The following is a 24,969-nucleotide window of genomic DNA, read 5'->3' on the forward strand; positions in this document are numbered from 1 at the left end:
CTTCATAGTAAGCCACCAAACTGTGTGCTACATATCTTTGCAGCCTACTAAATTCATGATTGTAACACGAAGAAGAGAAATGTGCGTACAGCTGAAGCTTCCTTCGCTGCCTCTGCTGCAGCAGTTCCCAGCGATGACGAGAGAAGTGCTCTCTAGCAGAATTCATAGGCATTGACAGACATCTGAGGCTATGAGAGGTTACTTTATCATTTCCTGGGATATTGCTATTCAGAAGCACATTCATCCCAGAACTGATTTTTTATTTAAACTTAAGATATTTTATTTTTGTGCCTTGAATAGCCACATTATACAGTCAAGCTAAGGGGGGTGAAAATCACAGGCAGCGATCTCAGTATACTGTTCCTTTGGTTTAACTATGATGTAGGCTTGGCTAATGAGACAAGGCTGTACTGTACAGAAGCTCAAGTCTGTGCAAAGGATGGACACCCTACAAGGAAGACTCCTTCCCAACCCAAAGAACAGGGATGGGGAGCCACTTCTATGGCCAAATCTCCATGGCCATTTTGACAGGTGGCCAGGGCTGCTCCCCTATCAATTGCTTGATGTCATATCTTAGGTGTTTCCAAAGCTGCTCGTCAATGAAAAATCGTCACTCTGCAGTTGCAGACTGAACTATGGGAAAGGTTGCATAGTTTGCCCCAAACAGCTTCATGGGCCAAATCTGGAGGCCTTTAGTGTCATGACCCCAGAGGCTGGCAGCAATCAAGACTCCTGCGTCAGAGGCTGAACACTTGCCAGCTAAGGAGCCAGACCAGGTGCAGTGCTCCGAGTCTGCTGATAGAGATCAGGAAACAACTGAGCCTGAGAACATGAGCACCAGGAAGAACCTCCTGTATCAACAGGGTCAGAGATGGAGCCTTCACAGGAACCTTCCATTGAGGTGGAGTAACAAAATGCCCCGCCCCCAGACCTCAAGCAGTGCAGGAAGCACGTAAGGCAGTAGGCTAGGGAACAAAGGAGTGCCTGTCTCCAGATCAGGGGCTTTAAGAATCTAGTTCTCAGCAAACTTTTTCAGCAGGAGCCTGTCCACTGTCCCTCAGACCTTGTGGGGGGCCAGACTATATTTTGAAAGGGAAAAAATGATGCAAGAGCACCACGAGCCCCGGTGGCTGCTTACCTGTGTCTTGCGAGCAGCAGGGACTGGCAGTGGCGGATGGATAATGAGTGGTGCATGAAAGAGCTCCGGAGAGGGGCTGCTTAAAATGGCGCCACTCGAGCGCTGCTGCTGGCACCAACAAAGCCCAGCCCCCTTCCTCTAGGCAGGGCAGGGAGAATCCAGGAGGAGGGAGGGAGGAGGTGCCGCCGGCACCGCCAGGTGAGGGAAAGAATGCACGTGCGTTGGTGATCTACGTGGTGATTCCCGGACAATCCGTGGGCCAGATCCAGAAGGCAATTGGGCCTGATCCAGTCCGTGGGCCTTAGTTTGCCTACCCATGATCTAGTTAGTCACAAAGGGGCATTGGCTTGTCATGCTTTGCCTCCTTCTCCATGAAATCCAGCATCGCACCAGAACATGACATGTAGGATCTAATTGGGATCATGGGCAGGAGGCTCCCCATCACTGCCATAGAACATCCCCCTTCACAACCAAGCAAAACCACTGATCCTTTGGTCAAGAAACGTAAGGACTTTAGAAATACTAATTGTTGCAATTAAGAAAAGGGATGTGAATAATATCAGTATGATGCCTTTCCCCACAATCATAGCAGTTCCCTTATACTGATTTAGACCTGTTTATCCCAATAAACAGATTGGTGTGAAGGCGTGGGGTTTTTTTTGGGGGGGGGTTAGAACACAGGCAGCATTTTGAAGGTAGGATAGAGACTTGAAGGCACATGTGAGAAGAAGAATCTTGTATTTTACTGAAGTGTTTTGATCTTTCCCACCACCTCCTTTACATTAAGGATCTTCTTAATTGAAAGGTGCTAGGGCTCATGTCTATCTGAATTCATAGTTTCTGACAAGTGTGCTCCTCCTTCCAAAACATAACTACTAGTTTAAGTTATTCAGTGATAATAGGGAAAGCACACTGTGTACACTCTTTTTATTACTACTACCTTATTTCTTTCCCAGCTGAGCCTTAGCATTGAAAGAAGCTCTAGAGCAGAGTCATGAGAAGTCCTACTAAGGTGGAAAACCTCTCCTCTCCTAAAAACAGGTCAGATCAACAAACCATGATCCAAAAACAAACATTGGCTTCCTGATTGTGGTTTGTTTGTTTGTTTGTTGAGTAAAACAAACCACAATCCCTAGTTCAGATGTAACGCTAAACCAGGGCGCATGGTTTGTTGTACCCACCAAAGCTATTGGAGGAGCAAAGTAGGAGCCAACTTAAGAGTTCACAGTATACCAGTAACTATGGTTTACCATAGTGTGCGAACACAGCCCCTTGTTGGGCTCATTCTTATTGTTCCAAGAAGGTCCTACTTCCTTGAAGGAGGCATTGCTATCTACTTCCACATATCAATTGCATCTAGCACATTATAAAAATTAAACCTGCTGGAGAAACTATTTGTTATATGCTTCAGTTGTGGACTGCAACATTTGAAGCCATCTTGCTTTATCACACTGTATTTCTTTTATTATTATTTAAAGTCAGAATTGTCATACCTCTGAAAACTGGAATTGTGCTGATTCATCACTTTCTTTTGAATCTGCAGGGGCGTCTGGTTGTGATGGACTTGAAGAAATCTGGGAGGGGGGACACATTAAAAAAGCCGTTAGAACATCGTGTTTAAGCCAAATCTGATTTTCATGTTGTGTAGAAATGGCAAAACTTGTGGCTCTTCAGGACACAAAGTGGTATGAATAAGTTTTCTATTGGATTGTAAATGACAAACTATGAAAAATACAAGCATCATTTCATAGGGAAACCTCTGCCATAATCAGAGCAACAAAATAAAACAATGAAAAGTCATAATGGTAATATTAAATAAAGTATCACATAGCTTGGAGCTAAGCCAAAGGCTTTGATTCCTTGCATTGAGAGACGCAAATGAAGCATTTCACCTGACACACTAATTGCACACAAAGCACCAAAATGATCAGTACCATGCTGAAAGAACTGTACAAAAAAAAAACAGAATTTCCAGACTAAAATAAGCAATATTATTTTCAACTCACTTAGTTGGAGATAAACCCCACTGATTTCAAAGAAACCTATTTACAAGGAAGTTTTAAATGAGAGCCTTATGATTCTGGCTTCATTTTCACCACTGAGATGTTCAAGTGTGCTAGTTGGAAACCCGTTAACAGCGATCTTAACTATCTGGTCATAAATGCCATTTGGAATACTATGATATTCTGGATTGTTTTCAGGACAATAATGAGCACGATCCAGTCAAAGTGAAACACTTTTACATTCCATTGATTTCAACAGGTAAGATTTAAACACATGCTTAACATTCAAATTGAAATCAACGGGGCTTAAAATTGCATACTTAACTCACCCACTGAAAATAATTGGTGTTTTAAAAGTGCTTAATCTCAGCTGGATTGTGCCAACTATCCACACATTCTTGGTTTTCTGATATCAGATGAGAAAAAAATCTATTAGAAACAATGGCATCTAATTAAAATAAAATTTGGTAGTAAAAAAAAATGGGTGCCCTCTATACTTTGATGTTTGTATTCTCTTCTTCGGTTGCATCTCAATCTCTTACTGAGCTTCTCTGAGAAAAAGCTACATAATTGTGAATACCACATTGCTTGCTACATCACTGAGTGGTGCTCACATTGGCTCCACAGAGAAAGGTCTCCTGTGCACTTCCTCTTGTGTTGCCACCCATGGTGGTAGTATATTCAATTGTGCTTAATCCTTAGTAAGTGTGTTTCAGATTGCAGCCTTAATTTATTTAATTGTGCTTGGGTTAAACATTTTAATGACGCTCCACCAGCAACTTGGGGGTCAGTTCACACATCCCTTGACCAGGAACCCACTTTCATAGGCTGATGCAATGAGCAGCATCTGGAAAATTTATCCACAACTAAAGACATCAAAAACAAAGGAGTGGGGTTTTTTGGTGCAACAAATTCAAGTTCTATTTATTTCAGTGGGATTTAGTCATAACTAATGTCCATTGGGTTGTGTCTAATATATAGGAAATAATTTACTCTATAGCAAGTTCTTTAATCATAGCAGCTGGATAAGGTACTGTTGCATGTCAAGGCTCCGCACCCCTTCCCTTGGTGAATAAAAACATGTGGACACAAGTATTTTAGGTTAATGGGCTGAAAAAACACCACAACTTTTATTGGTTACAGAATGTGAGTGGTATTGGCTTTAGGCATTGGACCCGAACCAACTATATCTGACTCCTGCCCGCCATGCAGGAAGTCTTACAAGGGTTAACCACCTGTAGGGGGAGCCCTGTTGATGTACATCAACTCGGTGCTCCCCCAGGACCACCAGAAATGCTGTGGCCCTAGCCCTAGCCTCCACCCAGGCGTCGGAAAGGAACCATGACCCCTGGATTCCTTTAACGGAATACCCTTAAAGGGAAGGGGTAGGTGATGGCCACAATCTCCCCTCCCATAAAACAAGCTTTTCCAATGCCTAACTGCCAAACCTTATAAAGTTGTGACAATTTGCTACAACCCACTCCAGTATTTTGCATGAAAACTCCATGGACATAAAAAAGGAGAAGCTCTGAGAAGGAAGTGAGAGTTTCCAAAGCATGCTCTGGTTCAAGGGGTCACGGAGACCCGAACATGACTAAGACGACTAAGCAACAAACAACAGGCAATAACCAAGTGGCTGGTGCCAATCTGCCAAGTGGGAAAATTCCTACCAGGCCCCTTCAACAGGGGCCCATAGCAAGGTCAAGGTGATAAACGCAAGAAGAGAGGCTGGGAGATCTGTGGAAGCCTGGAGCAGGAGGAGGAGCTCCCAGCCACGCAGCCGCTAAAATGCGGCTAGCCATGCACCCCCTGCAGTCGTGATGCGTGCCGGGACTCCCCAGTGACGCGGGGGGTGTCGACACGGGCCCCACTGTGGGCGGGAAAGACCGAGGCCTGCACGCAACCCCTCCCCTCCCTGAACAGGAGTGGCTCTGTAAGAATGAGAACCGAATGCCTGGTTCATACACTACCTTCACCAATGAGCATGTATCTGGAGATGCTAAAGGCTGCTTACATGTTCAAAATATGGATTTGTGACTTGGGCCCTTGGTTATACTGAAAGATGATTAGGATTTGACAACATATGAGGACATGATCTATCTATCTTATATGCTAATGGATGGTCCTGACCTTGACTTAGTACTGAGAGAGTGTTTCCACACTTTAACCTGAACAGTCACCTGATGAAGCTCATCGAGATCTGATGCCATTATAGCTGCTAATTAAATAAATATGTCCTTAGCTGGCACATTTTTGGCTTCAGGATGCTTTCTACTAAATATATGAAAGAAATTCTTTCTTCTGCTCAAGAATGCCTACCTAATGGAATGCATCATATAAAGCATTTAATTAATTAACTATATTTAAGTGCCATTAAAGATGCGGATGTCACCCATAATCCTCAGGTAAATATGTATGTGGCCACTGCTCAAATGGATGATAAATTAACTAAAGCATTTTTGGAGCTTATCTGAAAGCCTTTAGTGTTCGTTTTTTTTTATTATTTTAAAAATAACAAAAACCCCAGAAATTAGAAAAAGCTCACCTCAGCAAATTGAAACAACGGCGACTTTAGACATCCTTCAGTAGAATTGGATGCATCAGAATGGCATGTACTTGAAGAAATCTGAAACAAAGATTATTGGGTGGAAAACTTTAGGGACTACATTCTGCTTCGTGTGTCAATTAGAAAGGGGCCTGCCTGTGAGTTGCAGGCTTTTACTGCTAAGTGGTGTGCGCATATATTATTATTTCTAAAGCACTTTCAAATCAAAATGGCATAGAAGAGATAAAAGTAATGACAAACCCTGCCTGGAGGCTTACAATGTATCAGACAAAAAAAGTGGAGGGGGTGGAAATGGTCACAAGAGGAAGGGAAACCTGGAAGGATTAATGAGCAAGGAAAAGCCTCAGAGCACAGATTGCTCTTTAGAAGCTGTTTAAGAACCAAAATTGGCAGAGCTGCTTGAATATCGATAGGGAGCACATTCCATGCAGCCAGTGCATTCCATAGCTGTAGAATAACAACAGATAAAAGCAACAATGAAAAGTAATAGTCAGGTTTTGGGTTTGATTAGAAGTACATAACGGGAAAAGAAGGAGCAAAGAGAAAGAAAGAACTGAAAAGTTAAGAAGGAGAAAGTCTACAAAAGCACTCTAAGCCAAAAGAAATTTAAACAGGATGCTTTAGGGAGACAGAAGCCAGTTTTAGAAAAGAGAAGGGATGGAGAAATACATGTAAAATAAGGAGCATGGAAAGAGCCGCAGAATTTAAAATAAAAAAGAGATCAAAAACGGGAAGGATGGATCAAAGGGCATTAGCTGATTCCCTGCATGCAGGCAGGTACATATGCAAATGAGTCGCCATTTGCCTTTTTAGCAGCATTGCCAGCACAAGGCAGCCACTGGTGTGGAATGCAGAAAAATGGAAAGCACTAAAGACTGAAGGGAGGAACCAAGTAAGAAATGCACATACGAGATCACCTTCCATTTGTCCATCCATTCATTAAGTGAAAAATTAGTTGTGATGAGTTAAATACAGAAAAATGCCCTATAAAATAATGTAATACAATCTGTTCTAAGAGTATAATGGCATAGTTGACACTTAACAAGTGCGCAAACAGCACTGATTCTACATTTAATTTTCATGGCTGGGACACTATATAATGCATTCACACTCACATCACGAGGCAATAAGAGATTCCTAAAAATTCAGCGTAGTTAACAACTGTTAATACAACTCTTTAGAAGATGAAGATCATTAATGCAATCAGATTAAGCATTAAGAAATACAATGTCAATGTATCAGAATAATACTTAATTCTTGCCCATGTATTATTAAATGCAAAGAAAGGATAGCAAAAATGGCCTTCTGTCTGCTTTTAACACTCTCTCACACACACTGCCTCCTTAATGTCTGCCTGATTATTCTTTGAAGAAAAGGAAAAGGTTTTTTTCTTTCTCTTTTTTACCACTGCATGCTTCATTTGCCAGCCAAATGTCTGCCCAGAATGTTTTGGGAAGGAGCTGTGAAGTTGCTGTGAAAGTGGATTTCTCATAAGACATTTGTCAGAATGGCTGGTAGACATACCAGGCTTGCAAACAAGGGCTTAACAAGCACCTACATAAGCTGCCACAAATGCCCTCCACTCAGAAGTCTGCCTGGCTGAAGTGGTCATTGTTCCAGCACCACGTTAACACTTATTTATTTGCCCAGGCATTTTAAGCTGTTGATTGATTCGTTTATTATGCTGTTTTTAGCAGTCTTTATTTGTTCTGAATGGCTTACTGTTCTGGTTTCTTTGGTTTATACTCTGTACCCAAGCCTGGTATTTGTATAAATGAAGGCCAGGCTATATATGCTACACATAAAATGATTCAAGTTAAATCTTAGGTTTGCAAATTTTCCCCTGTCCCCACAGACCAGCAAGTTATTCACATAGTTTTCATCTCATGAAGTGGCCTGTAGTCTATAAAAAGTTGCTTAAAAGAGACCATCTTGGCTTTGAGCCCTGGAAGACCTGCTCTCTTGTAGGCCTTTCCCCACCTGGCCTGAGAGGGCAAGGCCTGATTGACTCCCGCTATAAAGGCTGAAGCTGCCGAATAGAATCTTGGGCTGGGGCATTGTTTATGGGGTTTTGTTGTTTATGTGGGCTGTTGCTGTCATCTTTTTATATCCTAATTTTGGATCTTTTGATTTATGTGAAAATTGTTCAGTCTGTGTACTTTTTGATGTTTTGTTTATGACTACTTTTGTTATCTTTGTAGTGCTGTAGTTTCTAAAATACGTTGTAAGCCACCTTGAACATGCTTTAACTTTGGAAACATGGCATACAAATAGATAAATAAATGATTGATTGAAGCATAAGACGCTATAAAATTTTCTTGTGTTTATATTGAACCATGATACTCTTTTGCCACCGCCATTACAAAATCACATTCTACTTCTTACAGAAATTCAACATGTATGTGCTAAAAGCTGCCAGATTTAATACATTTTGTATTGCAAAGCTGGTGAAATGTAAACAGGGAGATGGCTACTTTAAACTGAGCTGCTGTGGTACGACAGTGAACATCATGAGCTGTGAGCCCAACACTCCCGATTCTAAGCTCAAGTGAGCTGCTGTGTAGGCAATGTCCCAACCCTCACTTGTAAAATGGGAGATAATAATACAACACCTTAGCAGTAGTGAAGATAATGTATTTAAATTTATTTGTTACAACAGTATTTTAAGAAGCTTTGAGTTACCTGTGTTGATTAGGAAAGTAGGATCTAATAGCATGTAAACTATATTTTTCAATGCTTTTTGCATTTAAAATAACGCTACCAAATATTCCATCACGTTATTCTAAATATTCTATGGCAGTGGTGGTACCTATGGTACGCGTGCCAGAGGGCACTCAGAGCCCTCTCTGTGGGCATGCACGCCATCGCCCCAGCAGGGCCATAGCTTCCATGCCAGTGGGGATTGGGGGGGGGGGCTAGCGTGTGCCATCCAAAGCCTGCAGCACCAGGGCCTGGCAAGCGAGCGAGAGACTGAGCAGGCATTGATTTTTGTTGCATCAGGGCCTCCCGTCAGTCTGTTTTTCCTACTCGGGAGTAAGCTGCCTTGAGTTCAGCAGGGCTTAACTCCCAGGTCAGTAAGAATATCAAGACGGCACATAAGAAGGGGCTGCTGGGTTTACATGTTCGCTGGGCTTTCCCGCAGAAGCCAACAAAGAAATTCATTCCATGGAGGCTGCGATCAAATGGCACCCAAAGAAACAGCAAAATACAACAACAACAACAACAACAACAACAACAACATATTTATACCCGCCCATCTGGCTGGGTTTACTTATTTATATATATTTGTATGTGTGCACGCAGACAATCATTATTATCTCATATTAAAGATTGGGAGAGGGTGGCTCTTAGTACAGCCCTCCAGTGTACACTAGTGGCCAAAATTGTGAAACCTTCTGGAAAAAAATGTATTTCCAAGGTTTGATGGCTCATAACAGAACTTTGTTTTGGAGTAATACCAGTGTTTTTTTTCCGTGGGGATGCAAGGGGACGCATACCTCTAAACATTTTGTGAATTTAACGGTAGATGAATTTCACTGTATTTTCCACGATTTGAACTGTATTTATTTTTCCCTGGTGGTGATTTTTCTTGAGTAAAACTGAGTGTATCCCTAAACATTTTTTTAGGAAAAAGCCCAGAGTTATACCATAAAATTATATATCAATGGAAAGAGACTGGTAATTTAATGAAGAATGTAATGCAATAACTTTTATGAAGGATTATTTATTACAACAGCAGTCATAAAGAAGAAACGTGAAACACATAGAAACACATAGAAAAAAAAATAAGATATACAGGTTAAATTGCCATGTAGGCACTTTGCAATAAATAAGTGGGTTTTGAGTAGCAGTTTGGGCACTTGATCTCTAAAAGGTTCGCCATCACTGCTCTATGGTATTCAAATTCTAAATGGCTGAAGGACAAATATGTATCAGACACTATACAAAGTAAATGGATTTTGCTCTCAAGGCTGGGACTTCTAAATTCACAGAACTGTTTACATTCACAAACAGTTTAACCCAAGATACGTCCTCTTGATTATAGTTCCTCTTTACTAGAAACTTTGGATATAAAGGACTTGATTCTGCAATACAGTGGTATCTCTGCTTATGTGCCCCTCTTGTTACATATCCTTCAGAATACATACACGGCAAACCCAGAAGTATATTTCTGGGTTTCGCCCTGCGCGCATGTGCAGTAGCGCTCTATCGCGCTGCGCACGTAGAACAGGCACCTCCGGTTGCAGAAACCTCCGACCAGAGCTCCGGAACGGATCCTGTCCACAACTGGAGGAACCACTGTACTTGACACCAAAGTGTTTCACATTGTACAACTGGCACAAATGATTAGGTTCTATAGCTACGGAATGGCAAAACTGTGTCACTGACTGCAGATACAAAACCTATCAAATAGTTGTCAGCAGAACTTACATTACTATACCTATCTGTCAAACATGCAATGCATTAATGAAAGGGTGAAGCAGGCAAGATAGCTGCTTACCTCTTGTGCAGTCAAGGCATGTTCTCCTGCTAACAGCAGCATACTGAGGCCTCCCATTTGTGTAGGATCTATCAGAGAATAAAAATATATTAATAAAAATATTTTATTTTGGAGCCAGCAGGAGCAGATCTTAAACATACTGGCCTACAGCACTGAAAGGAACTATAAAGATTACATCCTTTAACAAAGACTACTTAAAAGGAATCAACCCCCCCCCATATATATCTTTTTTTTAAAATGGAGTGGGAACGAAGTCTTGATAATACAGTGGTACCTCGCTTTAAGTACACAATTGGTTCCAGAAGTCTGTACTTAACCTGAAGCGTACTTAACCTGAAGCAAACTTTCCCATTGAAAGTAATGGAAAGTGGATTAATCCGTTCCAGACGGGTCCGCGGAGTACTTAAACTGAAAGTACTCAAACCGAAGCGTACTTAAACTGAGGTATGACTGTATCATGATAAGCTATTCATAAAGTCATTCAGTCTAGTGCTGGTAACTTTTAAGTGTTACAATAAAGTGCAGACAATATACACAAGAAACTTCAGGCACCCTCCTGCATACAACTGCCAATTGGTAGAGCATGAAACTTTTAATTGTTGTGGGTTCGAGCTTCACATTGGGCAAAAATTCCTGCATTGCAGGGGGTTGGACTAGATGACCCAAGTGGTTCCTCCCAACCCTACAATTCTATGATTTCTATGTGAAGCAAGACCATGGGATTGCATGGGATCACACTCAAGTCTCTATACCCCATGGCGGGAAGGAAAGTTTGACCATGGGACTCAATGAAAACTCCTATAGGTTTCCCTGTTTAGAACCCCACACAATTAGCATGCTCCTCTCAGGTGTCTCCACCAATGCGGAGGAGGAGGAAAGGGCTGGTGGGAATGTGATAGTAGGCACGTGGCTCCACTCTCTAGCCCCATGAAATTGAGACAGAATGCCTGAAAAAGGCACTGCTCATTCTTCGCTCCCTCTGCTGAAGCAGAGTCTTGCACACCATCACCTGCAACTTGTATATTTAGATCCTGCCACTCACCTTAGGGGAGAAACAACAAGAAATATACCTTCCCTCCAATCACAATGGACTGTACTTTCAAATGGATTATAACTTGTATTTGGTCAGACTCATCATGAGTCTTTGGCCTCCCGAAAGCCATTCGATATAGAGAACTATTAACAGTGAAGCAAAACATGATTTGTGCCTAGTGCTGCTACTTATGCTGCTATTGGAAGTTAAACATATTTTCAGTGTTTGGAAATTACTTTATTAAAGACACAAGAAATGTCTCATGCATAATTTTTTGCTCAAAATATCTGACTTAAGCTGATTTAAGTAGCTTAAGAGAGCCCTAGGTAGGAAGAGTTGCAGCAATATGATCCATCTATGATCACGCAGGAAAATGTGACAGGTACTGTAATCTATCCATGTATACATGGGGTTGGATCCCACTGAGTAATTAGTTACAGTCAGTTCCCACTGAAATCATGGGACTAATTTAGTTTGTATCCATCCCATAGCCAGGAGGTTAGTCACAACAGGGACTGTGTATTTTACAGTGTGTGAACATTGTACCATAAGAGGATGTAACAGGATCAAATGTTGCAGTCATAACTGGAATGAGGTGCTCCACTGACTATGTATCTTATAACTCATTAAAATATATAGAAGGCATGTTTTACAAAAGAGTAACAGCTTCAAGAATATCTACAACCCTATAGAATCCTATTACAAAATGATTGCAGGAATCAACCCATTTTAATAATACAGTGGAAGCTCGGTTTTCGAATGTAATCCATTCTGGAAGACTGTTCGACTTCAGAGTCGTTCGAAAACCGAGGATCAATAGGTGGTTGACAAATTCCTTGGGGGAAAAAATGGCTTCTGAGGTGGATTCAAAAACGGAAGCAATTACTTCTGGGTTTTTGGTGTTCGGGTTCCGAATTGCTCAGGTTCCGAGACGCTCGAAAACCGAGGATCCACTGTACATGATTATAATATAACAAAAACATATTCCCATTGACTCTAATGAAATACAGTACAATCTTGTTGAAACCTCTGACTTCTAGGCCTGATTCAGTCATGTACTGTAGGCCAGAGACTTGGGGCTTGATGTCAACAGAGATCTCAAACAAACCTGCCATTGCGAAATTCAGCTGAGGCATTTCTTCTGTCTTCACTAACTTTTTCGGACTTGGCAAATCTTTTGCAGGTTCTGATGGGAAAGCCCACAGCTTTTTCCGGTTAGTAACAGTGGATGACTGGGTTTTCACAGGTTTATTTGTAGGCGGGCACCACTTGTAGCCAGGGTTTGCTTTCATAAATGCATCCTTGTACTATGAAGAGGAAAAAATTGCATCAAGGGCCAGCACAGTTTTGTAGAAAACCTTGGGGAAATGTAACAACTTAGTATTCATAGTTATTTATTTCATAACATTTATACACCACATAATTGTAAAAAACAACAACCTTCTAAGTGGTTTATAAAGTACTGATTTTAGGATATGCAACATACAACAATTTGAATATTTATTTTGATTCAAGTCAAATGGGGCTTACTCCCATATAAATGTGCACAGGGTCGCACTCATTGCTTATGTTTGTCATCAGAAAAGCTATAAAACCTGTATTATAAAATAACGAGTTTATGGATGATCTCAGATTTCCAAGCTACTCCATAAAAACATTTCTCAAAGCATCAATGGCTCAACTATTTTTCTCAACCACCTGCACTATACCAACAATTTTTTTTTTAAAAAAAGAATGTTTATTTCTTAACAAATTAATGAAAAATTTGGTCTCAACTTGAAGACTAGGAAATCTTGGTAATATCACCAGGAAATATGGCCAAGACTGACAAATTTTAATTGAAGGGGGTGGTTTAGAGGAAGGAAGATTCCTCTTGTTCTCAGGTCCTGCTTGTAAATTTCCCACAGCTCTTGGCTACTGTGAGTACAGGATGCTGAATTAGGTGGGCCACTGGCCTAATCCAGCAGGCTTTTCTTATGTTCCTGATAAAGGTTTCTTAATGTTGTGCTATGTGATCATAAAGATAGCCTATTGCATTTACAGTATGTCTAGTCTGAGTTGGAAGCATTGAGCCCTATCCAATATATTTTGGCTAGAAGAACGACTTAAGCTTTTGTGTGGTTCTACATTTCAGACCATTCAGCTAATGAATTTGAAATTGTCAGGTTTCCCTAATTACTCTTACAAGGTATAAATACTTGTATCATTTGCCCATGCTAAAAAAAATGGTCTCAAAAAAAAATCTGGGTGTAGACCAGATCTGAAAAGTTTGGGCTTGCTCCAAGATCTTTTTTTTTAGCATTGTTGAACCTGAGGGCTAGCTCCAAGAGGCACATTGTATGGCCACCACTCTAAGCTGTGCATTATGTCTGAGCAGTGTTCATAACAAAGCCAAATTATAACTACAATTTTTAAAATGCAATTAAAGAGAAAAACCTCTCTCTCCTGTATGTATTTTCATCAATGCTTTACCAGGAAAAAATTGTTAAGAGGACCCAGTAGCAAGTTTTTGTTCATAATTACTGCTATTGCACTGCTAAACTACAGAAAGAATAAAAATTATATGCTTAATTGCACGTCTCATACACATTCTTGGAATGAATGTTACTGAGCTGAACACACTTGGCTATATTGTTCCTTTTCAATAGAGAAATGTGAGACTTGCTTTTAGAACTAAGCCTGGGAGGAAGGGTTTGTGTGAATCATATCGCCGCAGGCATAGCAGTTTTCAACACACTATTGTTAGAAGTTTCTAATTGTCACTTTTCACAGGAGTGTTATGCAGTTGTTCTTCTTCCCCACTGACAAAGGTTCAAGGGGAAGTTAAAAATCCGAAAAGACATTTTTGTCCTATAAATTCAACTCTCCAGTTTTCTAGATCACTACTGGATTCCATTATATTATTATTATTATTATTAGGTGTTTTTTTCTACCAATTGAAATAACAAGTCCCTAATTTCAGTATTGAAAAAACCAAATCAAAACAATTTTCATTATTCTGAATCAATAAAGAAGAATATCTAAAGACATTATCCACTACTTGGTGATTCGGAATAAATATAAAGAGGGCTTTTGATTGTATCACACCAATTATGATACACTGTCCCCAGGAAGCTTTCCCTGGTCCAAACTTCAGTTGCATGGTGAAAGACTTATTATTTATCAAGGCATACTGTATTTTGGATCTTATCTGCTACCTTTATAGATTAATTTAGGAGAGATTCCTTGCAGCAGAACATTATTTTAAAAATATGAGTTATATAAATTCTGCAGGAAGGTCATTCCTTATAGGAGTTTGAGCATTTGTTTCACAACAGTCAACTATGGGAAGCCCAAAAGCAAGGCTTGAAAGCAACAGCACAATCTCAACCTGTGATTCACAGAAACTAGCATTCAGAGACATACTGCCTCTCACAGTGTAGGTACAGTAGTGGCCAAAATTGTGGAAACCTTTTGGGAAAAGTGTATTTCTGAGGTTTGATGGCTCACAACTCCACTTTATTGGAGTAATACCATGAAATTATATATCAATGGAAATAAAATTTAATGAAGAATGTAATGCAACAAAGATAGTTCAATTATCTGTTTTCTCTCAAAACCTATAGCCAATTAACCAGAAAATGGAAGCACAACTTGCTTAGGTTGATATGCAGTTTGAATGTAGCCAATGAGCATTAGTGTTTAGAGTCACATCAGGTGTTATGGTGGTCTAGGTCAGTGTTTCCCAACCTTGTGCCTCCAGCTGTTTTCGGACTACAATTCCCATCATTCCTGACCACTGGTCTTGCTAGCTAGGGATGATGGGAGTTGTAGTCCCAAAACATCTGGAGGCACAAGGTTGGGAAACACTGGTCTAGGTTACCAAATTACTGATAAATTAAACAGTTAAAATAGGCTTTAGGTAAAAAGGTATGCTCTTCTAACGTCTCAAGTTGTTGCAAGGTATTTTTCTTTTTTAATAAAACAAATCTGATTAGAATTCAGAGCATATCACCAACAAATAGCTAGTCATCAAGAAAACCCTTAATTAAAATAAATCTACCCTTTGGGTCTGTTTCAGTAGCAGTAATTTGGAAAGGGAAATATTAGAAAGTAAAACAGGTATTTCTCTTGCTTTTGAGAATCCAGTTATAACATATTTGCTGGAGCACCTTTTGGGTTTTAAAATAGGAACAGGCCTCTAAAAGGAGGGTATCCAGATCATAAAAATTGTAAATTTAGTAAAAATTAGTAATCCTGCTTTTTTTGAATCAGGTAGTTCAGGTCAGAGTAACACAATATAAAAAACACTGTACGAAATGTATAAATTGAACTGTTTAGCTTGGTCACAAAGCTCCTTGCCTTCCTGAATTCCTGCTTAATCATCTCCCTTGCAAAACCTGACACAGATTGGGGAGGGCGGGATTGTAAGCATGATGCTGTTTTTCAAATGTTCACCATTTAAACATGTGGCACAACAGTGTCACTGGGTACCTCCTTGGCCATGTCGGTGTATTTCTGCTTTTCTTTAGGGTCTAGAACAGACCACCAATCCGCCAGGATCTTGGTAGCACCACGATTGTCCAGACGGGGGTGTTCTTGCCGCACAAGGGAACGGTGGCGTTTGCAGAACAGAAGGAATGCATTCATCGGCCTGCGAGCTCGTTGCTCTGAAGATTCCTCATCTTCTGTTTCGTCAGCATCGTGCTCAAGACCATCAGCACCAAGAAGATGGACCTATTTTACAAATAAAAATTCTACAGATGTAATGGATATTAGTGTTTATTAGATATTAGCTCCGACATCTAACTTAATATTCATTGTTAGAAACCTGCAAATCCCCTGCAGTGAAGCAATCAATTCAGCAAAATGTCTGAGCAAATAATATTACATTAGCTTTGCATTTACACTTTGTGGGATGAAAGATAGATTCCACTCAAGAGACTGAAGTGAGGTTCGGCGGAAATCTTGTTGTGCCCAGACTGTGGAACTTCCTCCCAAGGAAAGGCTTGTTTTGCCCCCTCATTAATGGCCTTCTAACCAGGTAGATAAAGTCTTCCAGTTTAAAATGCTTTTCTGATCTAAATGGTTTTAAGCTTCTGGACTGATTTGTGCTTGCACTGAACAATTTTGTTGATGGAAGCATGCCCACTTGTTTTAGTGGATGGGCAAAAGAGATATTTACTACCCCAATGTGTTTTGAATATTGGGTATTAAATGCTTTTATTTTAAAGTTTATTATTTTGAAGTTTATTATTTTAAAGTTTATTAAGTTGCCTTGAGTGGGATTTTTTTTTAAAAAAGGAATTATTATGAAAAATAATGTAATTTATGATAATTTCTACAACAAATAATTAACTTTTGGAATTTTCTGAATGTGGCAATGGCTACTAAATGATTAAACAAATTCATGGGCAATAGTTCTATCCACAGCCATTACCCATGGCAGCTCAAAATCTCTGTATTCAGAAGACCTATGCATCTGCATACCAACTTCTGGGTGGCTAAATGGGATAAAGTTCTTTCCTTCATGAGCTACTCTGTGGGCACACTGGGTCGGGAAAAGAATGCTAGACTACATGGACCCAGGGGCATGATACAGTGTGGGGCTCGTCTAACATTTGGAAAAGATACTCTTTTTAGATATTACCCAATATGAATGGGGGCAAACCACAATAGTCGGGCTGAGTGATATTAAAAAAAAACCTATGAATTTGATTTCCAAGTGGGGTTTTAGAAGGCTTGCACAGGCAACAAATATACAATGTATATCACACTAAAGCTCTACTTTTTGACAACATAGGTTCACCTTATCAATATCTTCTTCGTCCTCTTCCTCCTCCTCTTCTTCTGAAAAGTCAAGGATTTTCTTTGCAAGTAGCGGATGCCACTGAAGACACTTTCTCTTTGGTCGTTTCCCAGTACCCTCTCCGTCTGTTGAATGATCTTTATTCCTATTGCTGCCTTTCATTACTGTGACCTAGTAGAAATAAATAAAATGTTCCCATAAAAAACAAATATGTTATTGAACACACTTTTTCAGCTTTTACTACTGAATGCTGAATTATTAATCTCAATCCCCAATAGATAATATACTACCCAAAGGGTGTAGACAGATGCGGTCCTACTACGTTATTATGAATGAATAAACTCTGTAGATTTTAGTGGAACATCTGCATGAGCAGCCAAGTACAAAATAGGTAGGAGAATGCACACATTTGTTTTACCAGATTGCTACTAGCAGTCTATGAATTTGTGACAGATGTTTCTTCCTTTTTTATGATGTCTCAAGATGCACTTAGTGGTAAATTTTAAAGCCCAGAAGCTCATCATGACAGCTCCCATAGCAACACCTCCAAGGGAAATTCAAGAGTTCATAGTGGTGGGGAATCTTCAGCTCTTGGGACTAATTAGGCCCAATATGTATCCCAGTTTGGTCCATGAGGCCATTACCCACAAACCAGTGTCCCTTAAAAATGCTTCCTCTGTAGACAGAAAAATGTTCAATTTGGAAGAACCAAATTCAGTTGCCCACCACTAATCTATCATACAGATTTGCCCTGAAAGAGAAGTATATAGAATAAGACACATTTTATTAGGATCAGCATGACTGTAGTTCTGTACATGGCTTCCTGAGTGGAAGTTCTATTGAATCCAGTGGTGCGTACGTCTTATTGCAAAACACACTGAGCTTTTAAAAAAAAGATCTTCAGGTGGGCGCAAGATATAGGACAGTGATGGGCAACCTGCTTGGTGTGTCAAAATTCGCCAAAAAAACGAGCATAACTCAGGTGGTGTGTCACTTTGAGAAAAAACACACACCATAATTTCACGATATTTATAGTTTAAATAACAAAAATGTATAATTGTAATATATGTATAATTGTAACTTCCTCATTCTGACTTCCTCTATGCTAATCTCTCACAATAAAGCCTCCTTGTCCGCTCATTCACTAGCCAGAGTTAACCAAGTCAATAAACTATCTTGGTACTCCAAAAGATGTCACTCCTCTGTTCTCTTCCTCTGCCACACCACTGGTCACATTAGACAGAAGGATGATGTATGCAGCAGGATTATAAGAGGAGCTCTTGCTTAAGATTCAGTTGGCTAGGGAGTGGAAGGGTTTGCTGCTTTATCTGATAATGGCATTTGATAGTATGATCTGGATTTTTTGCCTAGAGCTAACCAAAAAAAACCTTTAAAATACTTAAATGCAATCAGAAGTATTTTAATTTGCGTATCCCTAACATATTTACATGAGTTCCCCAATACACTGGTGACTTTAAACAGTTTGGTAGCAGCTCATTACTTTCTTCACTAAGTTATAATTATTCCTTTGGAGCAAGGTATCTCAGTTCCCTAATGAACTTCACACTGGGGAAATATTACCCAGAGTGTTTCAGGGTTAAAAATCTTTTCTGCTAAATATAAACATATTAACACAGGGGAGCCTGAAGAAATAACCCAGTATATAAACAGTCCTAAAACATTGCAAAAATGGCACTTCACACCTCTTTATCTTGCACACATGCAACTTTCTCTTAAACCATTTTGTTCACAAGAATGTGAAACGAAGGAAACATGGCAGCATAAATGGTGGTATTACGTTAAGGTGTCAGGTTTTTGAAAGACAGGGTTTTCATAGATCCGCTGGGTTAACTTTACTGAATATATTTCAGGGCCAGAACGCTGATCTCTCATTTAAATCTCTTACTGGATATCTGTCATTAGCAGTTAGACTTGTTATACCCTGTTTTGGGAAGTCTTGGACAAATTGGCTTAACTGGGTTTGGTGACCAACCCAGAAGCTGACCAACAAAATATGACTAGCTAGAGAAAGATGCGGGTGGCACTGTGGTCTAAACCACTGAGTCCAGGGCTTGCCGATCAGAAGGTCGGTGGTTCGAATCCCCGCGACGGGGTGAGCTCCTGTTGCTCAGTCCCAGCTCCTGTCAACCTAGCAGTTCTCAAGCACGTCAAAATGCAAGTAGATAAATAGGTACCGCTCCGGTGGGAAGGTAAACAGCATTTCTGTGTGCTACTCTGGTTTCCCCAGAATCGGCTTAGTCATGTTGGCCACATAACTAGGAAAAACTGTCTGCGGACAAACGCCGGCTCCCTTGGTCTGTAAAGCAAGATGAGCGCCACAACCCTAAGTCGTCCACAACTGGACTTAACTGTCAGGGGTCCTTTGCCTTTTTAGAGACAGAAAGACTTGTTTCAGATGACTGGTACTATTGTAGTGATTGCATAAGTAAGAAAAAACTATCTTGAACCTTTGCAGTTAACTTTTTTGGTTGCTCTAGGTTAAATCATATTCTATGCTTCAGCCTACTGACTGTGTATTTTTATGCTGTATACTTCCAAGTTTTTTGTTAAGGGAGATGTTATTTTCAAAAAAACCAAACCAATAAATTTATTTTTAAATAGTCAGCTCTCAAATGAGTATAAAAAGTCCCAGATTAGAGAAGGCAGGTTGCAAAATGTGAATATGGAAAGCTGTTTTCATACATGAGTATGATAGTGTTCATTTTTACTCCCAGATTTAAAAAAAAACATGAAAAAGACTCTCATATTTCTGTTGCTAAGGAGCTGCCTTTACCTTATGCCACCATTTTAGAATAATATATTTAATTGCCTATGTAATTTTAATTAAAACCTTTTGACATGTTAACATGATATTGCCACATAAATGCTAATTATATGTAACTCATACTCTTTTCTTTTTAATGTGTATGCTTAAACTATAGCCCTCATTTTTATTTTGCATTTTTCAAATCAGTGCATGTTAATATTAAAAGGATGAGAAATTTAGCAGTAATGTAAATCGTGAAAAGTTAGGCAACATACCGTAGTACTTTTCACCCAAATATGAAAACTCATTTTGTCATAGTAGAGGCACATTGTTATAGCTCCTTTAATAAGACACCCAGGTTCAATGCACAGATGCAGGGGAGCTGGGCCGAGGTGTGTGTGTCTCCCTCTTCCCCTCCTACTAATAAAGCCCTCTTTACATGTTCAACGCGTGTGGGCTGCTATGTATGTCCCAGGCATACTTCATAGGTTGAAAACAGCACCTTAAATTGGGACACAAAGCACACTAAAGTGGTACCTTGGTTCTCAAACAGAATCCATTCCTGAAGTCCATTCAACTTCTGAAACCATTAAAAAACCAAGACGTGGCTTCTGATTGGCTGCAGGAGCTTCCTGCACTCAATCAGAAGTCGAGAAAGCCGCATCAGACGTTCGGCTTTCAAAAAACGTTCGCAAACCGCAACACTCACTTCCAGGCGTTCGGGAACCAAAACATTCAAGTTGCAAGGTGTTCGGGAAGAAAGGTATTAGCCAGTTGAACTGGTGCAATAATGCAAAAGGAACTGATTTAGGGACTCCTGGTGGAATTTCAATATTTTGGAGTAAATTAATTGAAGCGGGATTTGATGTTTGGGTTTCAGACCTTACCCCTCAGTTTGTGGGCAAGTCACTTGTTAGCATTGTGTCTTTTTGTAATCTGGATGTTATGTTGCAGCAACAATTGTGGGGTTGTTTCTGAGCTCAGACTTGTGCTCAGTTTGAGGTCTTGGACAAATCTTGCATCTCTTTCTACCATTGGGCAGTTACATGCCCCCGAGAAGTTGACAAACAGAGCACAAGAACAGCAGCATGCCATGCCGTGTTTACTTCTAGCATCTGAAAATTATACTGAAGGAATAGGGAAGCAATATGCCCCCGCCAAAGCTGCTGGACACCCAACTCCCATCAACGCCAATCAACATGGCCAGTGCAGCCCAACTACATCTGGAGGGCCATCCCTGATAAACGCAATCTGTACATTTAGGTTCCATTTAAAATTTCATGGCTGATAACTACCTACATGCGGAGTTTCGTGGGGATGAAGCTGAGAAATGTGTGGTAGAAGAGAGGGGAACTTGCCATGCCCCTACTTTTTTGAAGCCCTGGTCCCCTATGAAAGCAGACTTAACACCAGTGTTTGTTCAGTTCGTGGCACAGTAAAAAAGAAATAAAGAAATGATGCTGAAAATGATGGGCAACTTGTGACCTTCCATATGTTGCTGGAGTACAAATGCCATCAGCTTTGATCATTGGCCATGCTACCTTGACAGATGGCAATCCAACATCATTAAGAGTCAAAGGTTGTCTGACCCTGTATAGGAACTGTCTATCCTTAAATTCCAGCTGCCATGTGAAAACTGGTGGATAAAGAAGTGGCATCTGTGACACCTGAGAGCTATCCATTATGGAAATCACCCTAACTGTGTGGAAAGTTTCCATGTTCCCTACAGAGCAGAGGCAATTGCTCAGTGACAGACTGTCATGTTACCACCATTAGAAACTGTGACTTATGAGTGTATCCTTACTTCCAAGAAAAGGTGTTTGGATGTGTGCCTCTTTTTCTTGAAATTATGCTTCATACAGCACTTTATGCATGGAACACTAGTAAAAAAACACTTGAATGGCACAAGTTGACAACCAGATTCCTGGATTCTCTTTCAGCATATACCGTTGACTCAGGACAAAGATGTGGATGAACTGTGTTTGTTGAATCAACAGTCAGGTGGTGTGAAATTTACTTAGCACATGTCTAGAACACAGTTTAGCATGGAACTGAAAAAAAGCTTCTGGAAGAGAGCTTCAGATCTGAGTGCAACGTGAAGCAATCCAATGATTAATGAACTATCGACTCAATATTCATTGCCACTGGACCTTACATGCACATGTGGTGGTTTTGTAAATCTGTTCATTCATTTTGGCTTTTGCTAAATAAAGAATTGGGTGTAATATACCAAACAGACCTACAACCATCTCTTTAACTTACTTGACTCAGAATACTCAGGACATGCCTATTCCACCAGTTGCTCATAAAGAACTTTTAATGTGTTGCTGCCTCCTCTTCACGACGGTGTGTATGTAAATAACTATGTGGTGGTGTACTGTCTTGGGATTGAACATTGAACCATGGTACGTCAGAGCATGGATAACAACCCTGGCTGAAAAGCTGATGTGCCAGGTTTGTGCAACCAAAGGGAATTATAATCCCCATCTTTTTTATAATGTGTGGCAACCATTTTTGATTATATGCATCAAGATGAATGTGTTTATAACTTCACGATATCTCATAGTAATATGTGGAAAGATTTTTTTGGAGTGACCTGTAAGAATTTGATTTGATACGTTAAAGCAACATGGTTTATTTGGGAGGGGGTTATTGGTTTGTTTTTATTATGTAATTTGTGTTCTCATTTTGTATTTTGATGTTGTGAAGCACCCTGTGATCTTTGGATGAAGGGTGGCATACACATGTAATAAATAATATTAAAATAATAGAAACTGCTGTGTTGTGAGTTTTATTGTTATGCGTGATGTTAAAAAATTAAAATTAATATACAATATTTAAAAAAAATATTCTATGCCATAGACTTGTCATTGTGCTTCTCTTCACTTAATTCAGCAGTTGTTATAAGTATCCAATCATTCTGAAATAATACTAAAAAACCTCCAAGCAAAAAAATGCTTGCAAAGTAGCATACAAAACAATCTCACACGAAAAGGCAGTGTTGAATTGTTACTATTTTGCAACCAACTAAAACTGGCACTACTGTATTCTGTTCCCAACATTTAATAGGATTAAGAAAATCTTCACAGAATATAAGTAATCCCACAACATGATTCTAAGCACTCTATTATTGTACTTGTGAATTTTCCAAAATGACGTACTGCTTAAAACCAATCGGCAACAAAAACTTAATAGGGTTTTCTAAACCCAGAAGGGAGATATTTACAATGGCATGTTGCTAGATCCAGACTTAAGTTTTACTTACAGCAGACCCATTGAAATAAATGATATTTAAAATCAGTAATTAAAAAATGAGTAACTAATTAAGTTCCATCAAGTTCCATCTCTGCTCTAAGGATGACTAAGTTTGGGTTCAAGCCATGGTTGTTGTGAGTCTTTATGTCAGGGGAAACTGCTGCCCCCCAAAAAACATTGTTGGCCTTTAACTTCCATCAGCCCCAGTCAGCATGACCAATAGCCAGAGATAATGGAAGTTGTGGAAGAGACATCACCTTGCCGACAAAGGTCCGTATAGTTAAAGCTATGGTTTCCCCAGTAGTGATGTATGGAAGTGAGAGCTGGACCATAAAGAAGGCTGATCGCCGAAGAATTGATACTTTTGAATTATGGTGCTGGAGGAGACTCTTGAGAGTCCCATGGACTGCAAGAAGATCAAACCTATCCATTCTTAAGAAAATCAGCCCTGAGTGCTCCCTGGAAGGACAGATCGTGAAGCTGAGGCTCCAATACTTTGGCCACCTCATGAGAAGAGAAGACTCCCTGGAAAAGACCCTGATGTTGGGAAAGATTGAGGGCACTAGGAGAAGGGGACGACAGAGGACAAGATGGTTGGACAGTGTTCTCAAAGCTACGAACATGAGTTTGACCAAACTGCGGGAGGCAGTGCAAGACAGGAGTGCCTGGCGTGCTATGGTCCATGGGGTCACGAAGAGTCGGACACGACTAAACGACTAAACAACAACAACAATGGAAGTTGTACTGTGCATTGCAAATGACTGTTCCTGCTTTTTGCCTACAACTCAATGGTCACAGCCTTCCCAACACCACTCTGTGTGTTGCAAATGACTTGCTCGGAATTTAATTACTTAATTTCCCAATTAACATAATCTAATATTTTATTATGGTGGTGAAATATGCAGATTGCATTTCGTGGAGTTTATTTTGTTTATTAGTTAAACCTGTGGTTTGTGTTGCCCCTGTAGTTCAACTACCCAGTGTGTTTTAATAAGGCAGCTCAAATGAAAGTAAAATGCCTGCAGTACTAACATTAGTAGGCCCAGCTAGCATTTGTGAATTTCCCTGCTGCAAATAATTGCCCCACCTGTGCGTGTTTGTGAAACTCTCCAGGAGATTTCAGGAGCAAAATGTGCAGATGCTAAACCCACCTCAATTACTTGTTTCTCCGCAGACTTCGTTCACCCCCTTCCAAGACCTCAAGATTCTGGTTGGATTCTGGTTTCATTCAATTATACAGGTGCTCTGGAGGGGGGATATAAGGTTCCCCCCCCTGCTCTTGTCAAGAGAAATACTGTCTATAGGAAGCCAGTGTAATCTAGACCAGCATAATTTACCCCTATTCCAAGCTCTGATCAGGAGCCTCTGGAAGGGGAGTATGGACCCAAAGTCACATGACTGAGCTGAACAAAGTAAGTGTAGATCCTTGTGTCTCCTGCCCTGGCCACTCTCCAAGAACACTCTTTTTGGGGGACCTACACTGTTGTAAGTTCCTGTTGTCTTATTGCCAGCTGAGTCAGGGTGAGGGACTTAAACTAGTGTTATGTGAGTTATATGAGTTATTGCCCCAACTCATCCAAGAAAGCCCAAATCCACCAAAACCATGCTGTTAGGCATCATGTAACATTGCTCCAAACATTGCTCATTGCCCCAAATCTTGCCCCAGTCCCTCTGGAAAATGCACCAAAATGGAATTAATATTAACAGCAGCAGCAGCAGCAGCAGCAGCAACAACAACAACAACATTACCCCGCCCATCTGGCTGGGTTTCCCCACAATAAAACATCAAACATTAAAAACTTCCCTAAACAAGGCTGCCTTCAGATGTCTCCTGAATCCTATGTAGCAGCACTACTATGCTGCTCTGTACAAAGAACTGGTCTGTGAGCACATACGCTAGTCAGGGGCATTTTACTAA

The 24,969-nt window shown here is 40.2% G+C and overlaps 2 protein-coding genes across 43 annotated transcripts in view; one reads left to right on the top strand and one right to left on the bottom strand.

Moving 5' to 3' along the window:
• The window catches only part of CD47 (CD47 molecule), a 636,578-nt gene that overhangs the window by 156,352 nt on the left and 455,257 nt on the right, over window positions 1-24,969 (top strand). The gene's annotated exons all lie outside the window — the stretch shown is intronic.
• Window positions 1-24,969, bottom strand: part of BBX (BBX high mobility group box domain containing) — a 126,693-nt gene that overhangs the window by 29,810 nt on the left and 71,914 nt on the right. For 35 of the 42 annotated variants that reach the window (XM_088668092.1, XM_035116512.3, XM_035116507.3 and 32 more), the window contains 6 exons: window positions 17,030-17,200; window positions 15,715-15,957; window positions 12,350-12,548; window positions 10,209-10,276; window positions 5,687-5,767; window positions 2,632-2,712 (listed from right to left, as the gene is read on the bottom strand). In XM_088668092.1, the coding sequence (XP_088524218.1) occupies window positions 2,632-2,712; window positions 5,687-5,767; window positions 10,209-10,276; window positions 12,350-12,548; window positions 15,715-15,957; window positions 17,030-17,200 (843 nt within the window). Of the gene's footprint in view, window positions 1-2,631; window positions 2,713-5,686; window positions 5,768-10,208; window positions 10,277-12,349; window positions 12,549-15,678; window positions 15,958-17,029; window positions 17,201-24,969 lie in introns of all 42 variants that reach the window. The other 7 variants (XM_088668116.1, XM_088668112.1, XM_088668110.1 and 4 more) reach the window with 1 other exon arrangement.

This window comes from Zootoca vivipara, chromosome 4 (genome assembly GCF_965207765.1).
Source record: "Zootoca vivipara chromosome 4, rZooViv2.hap1.1, whole genome shotgun sequence".
NCBI lineage: Eukaryota > Metazoa > Chordata > Lepidosauria > Squamata > Lacertidae > Zootoca > Zootoca vivipara.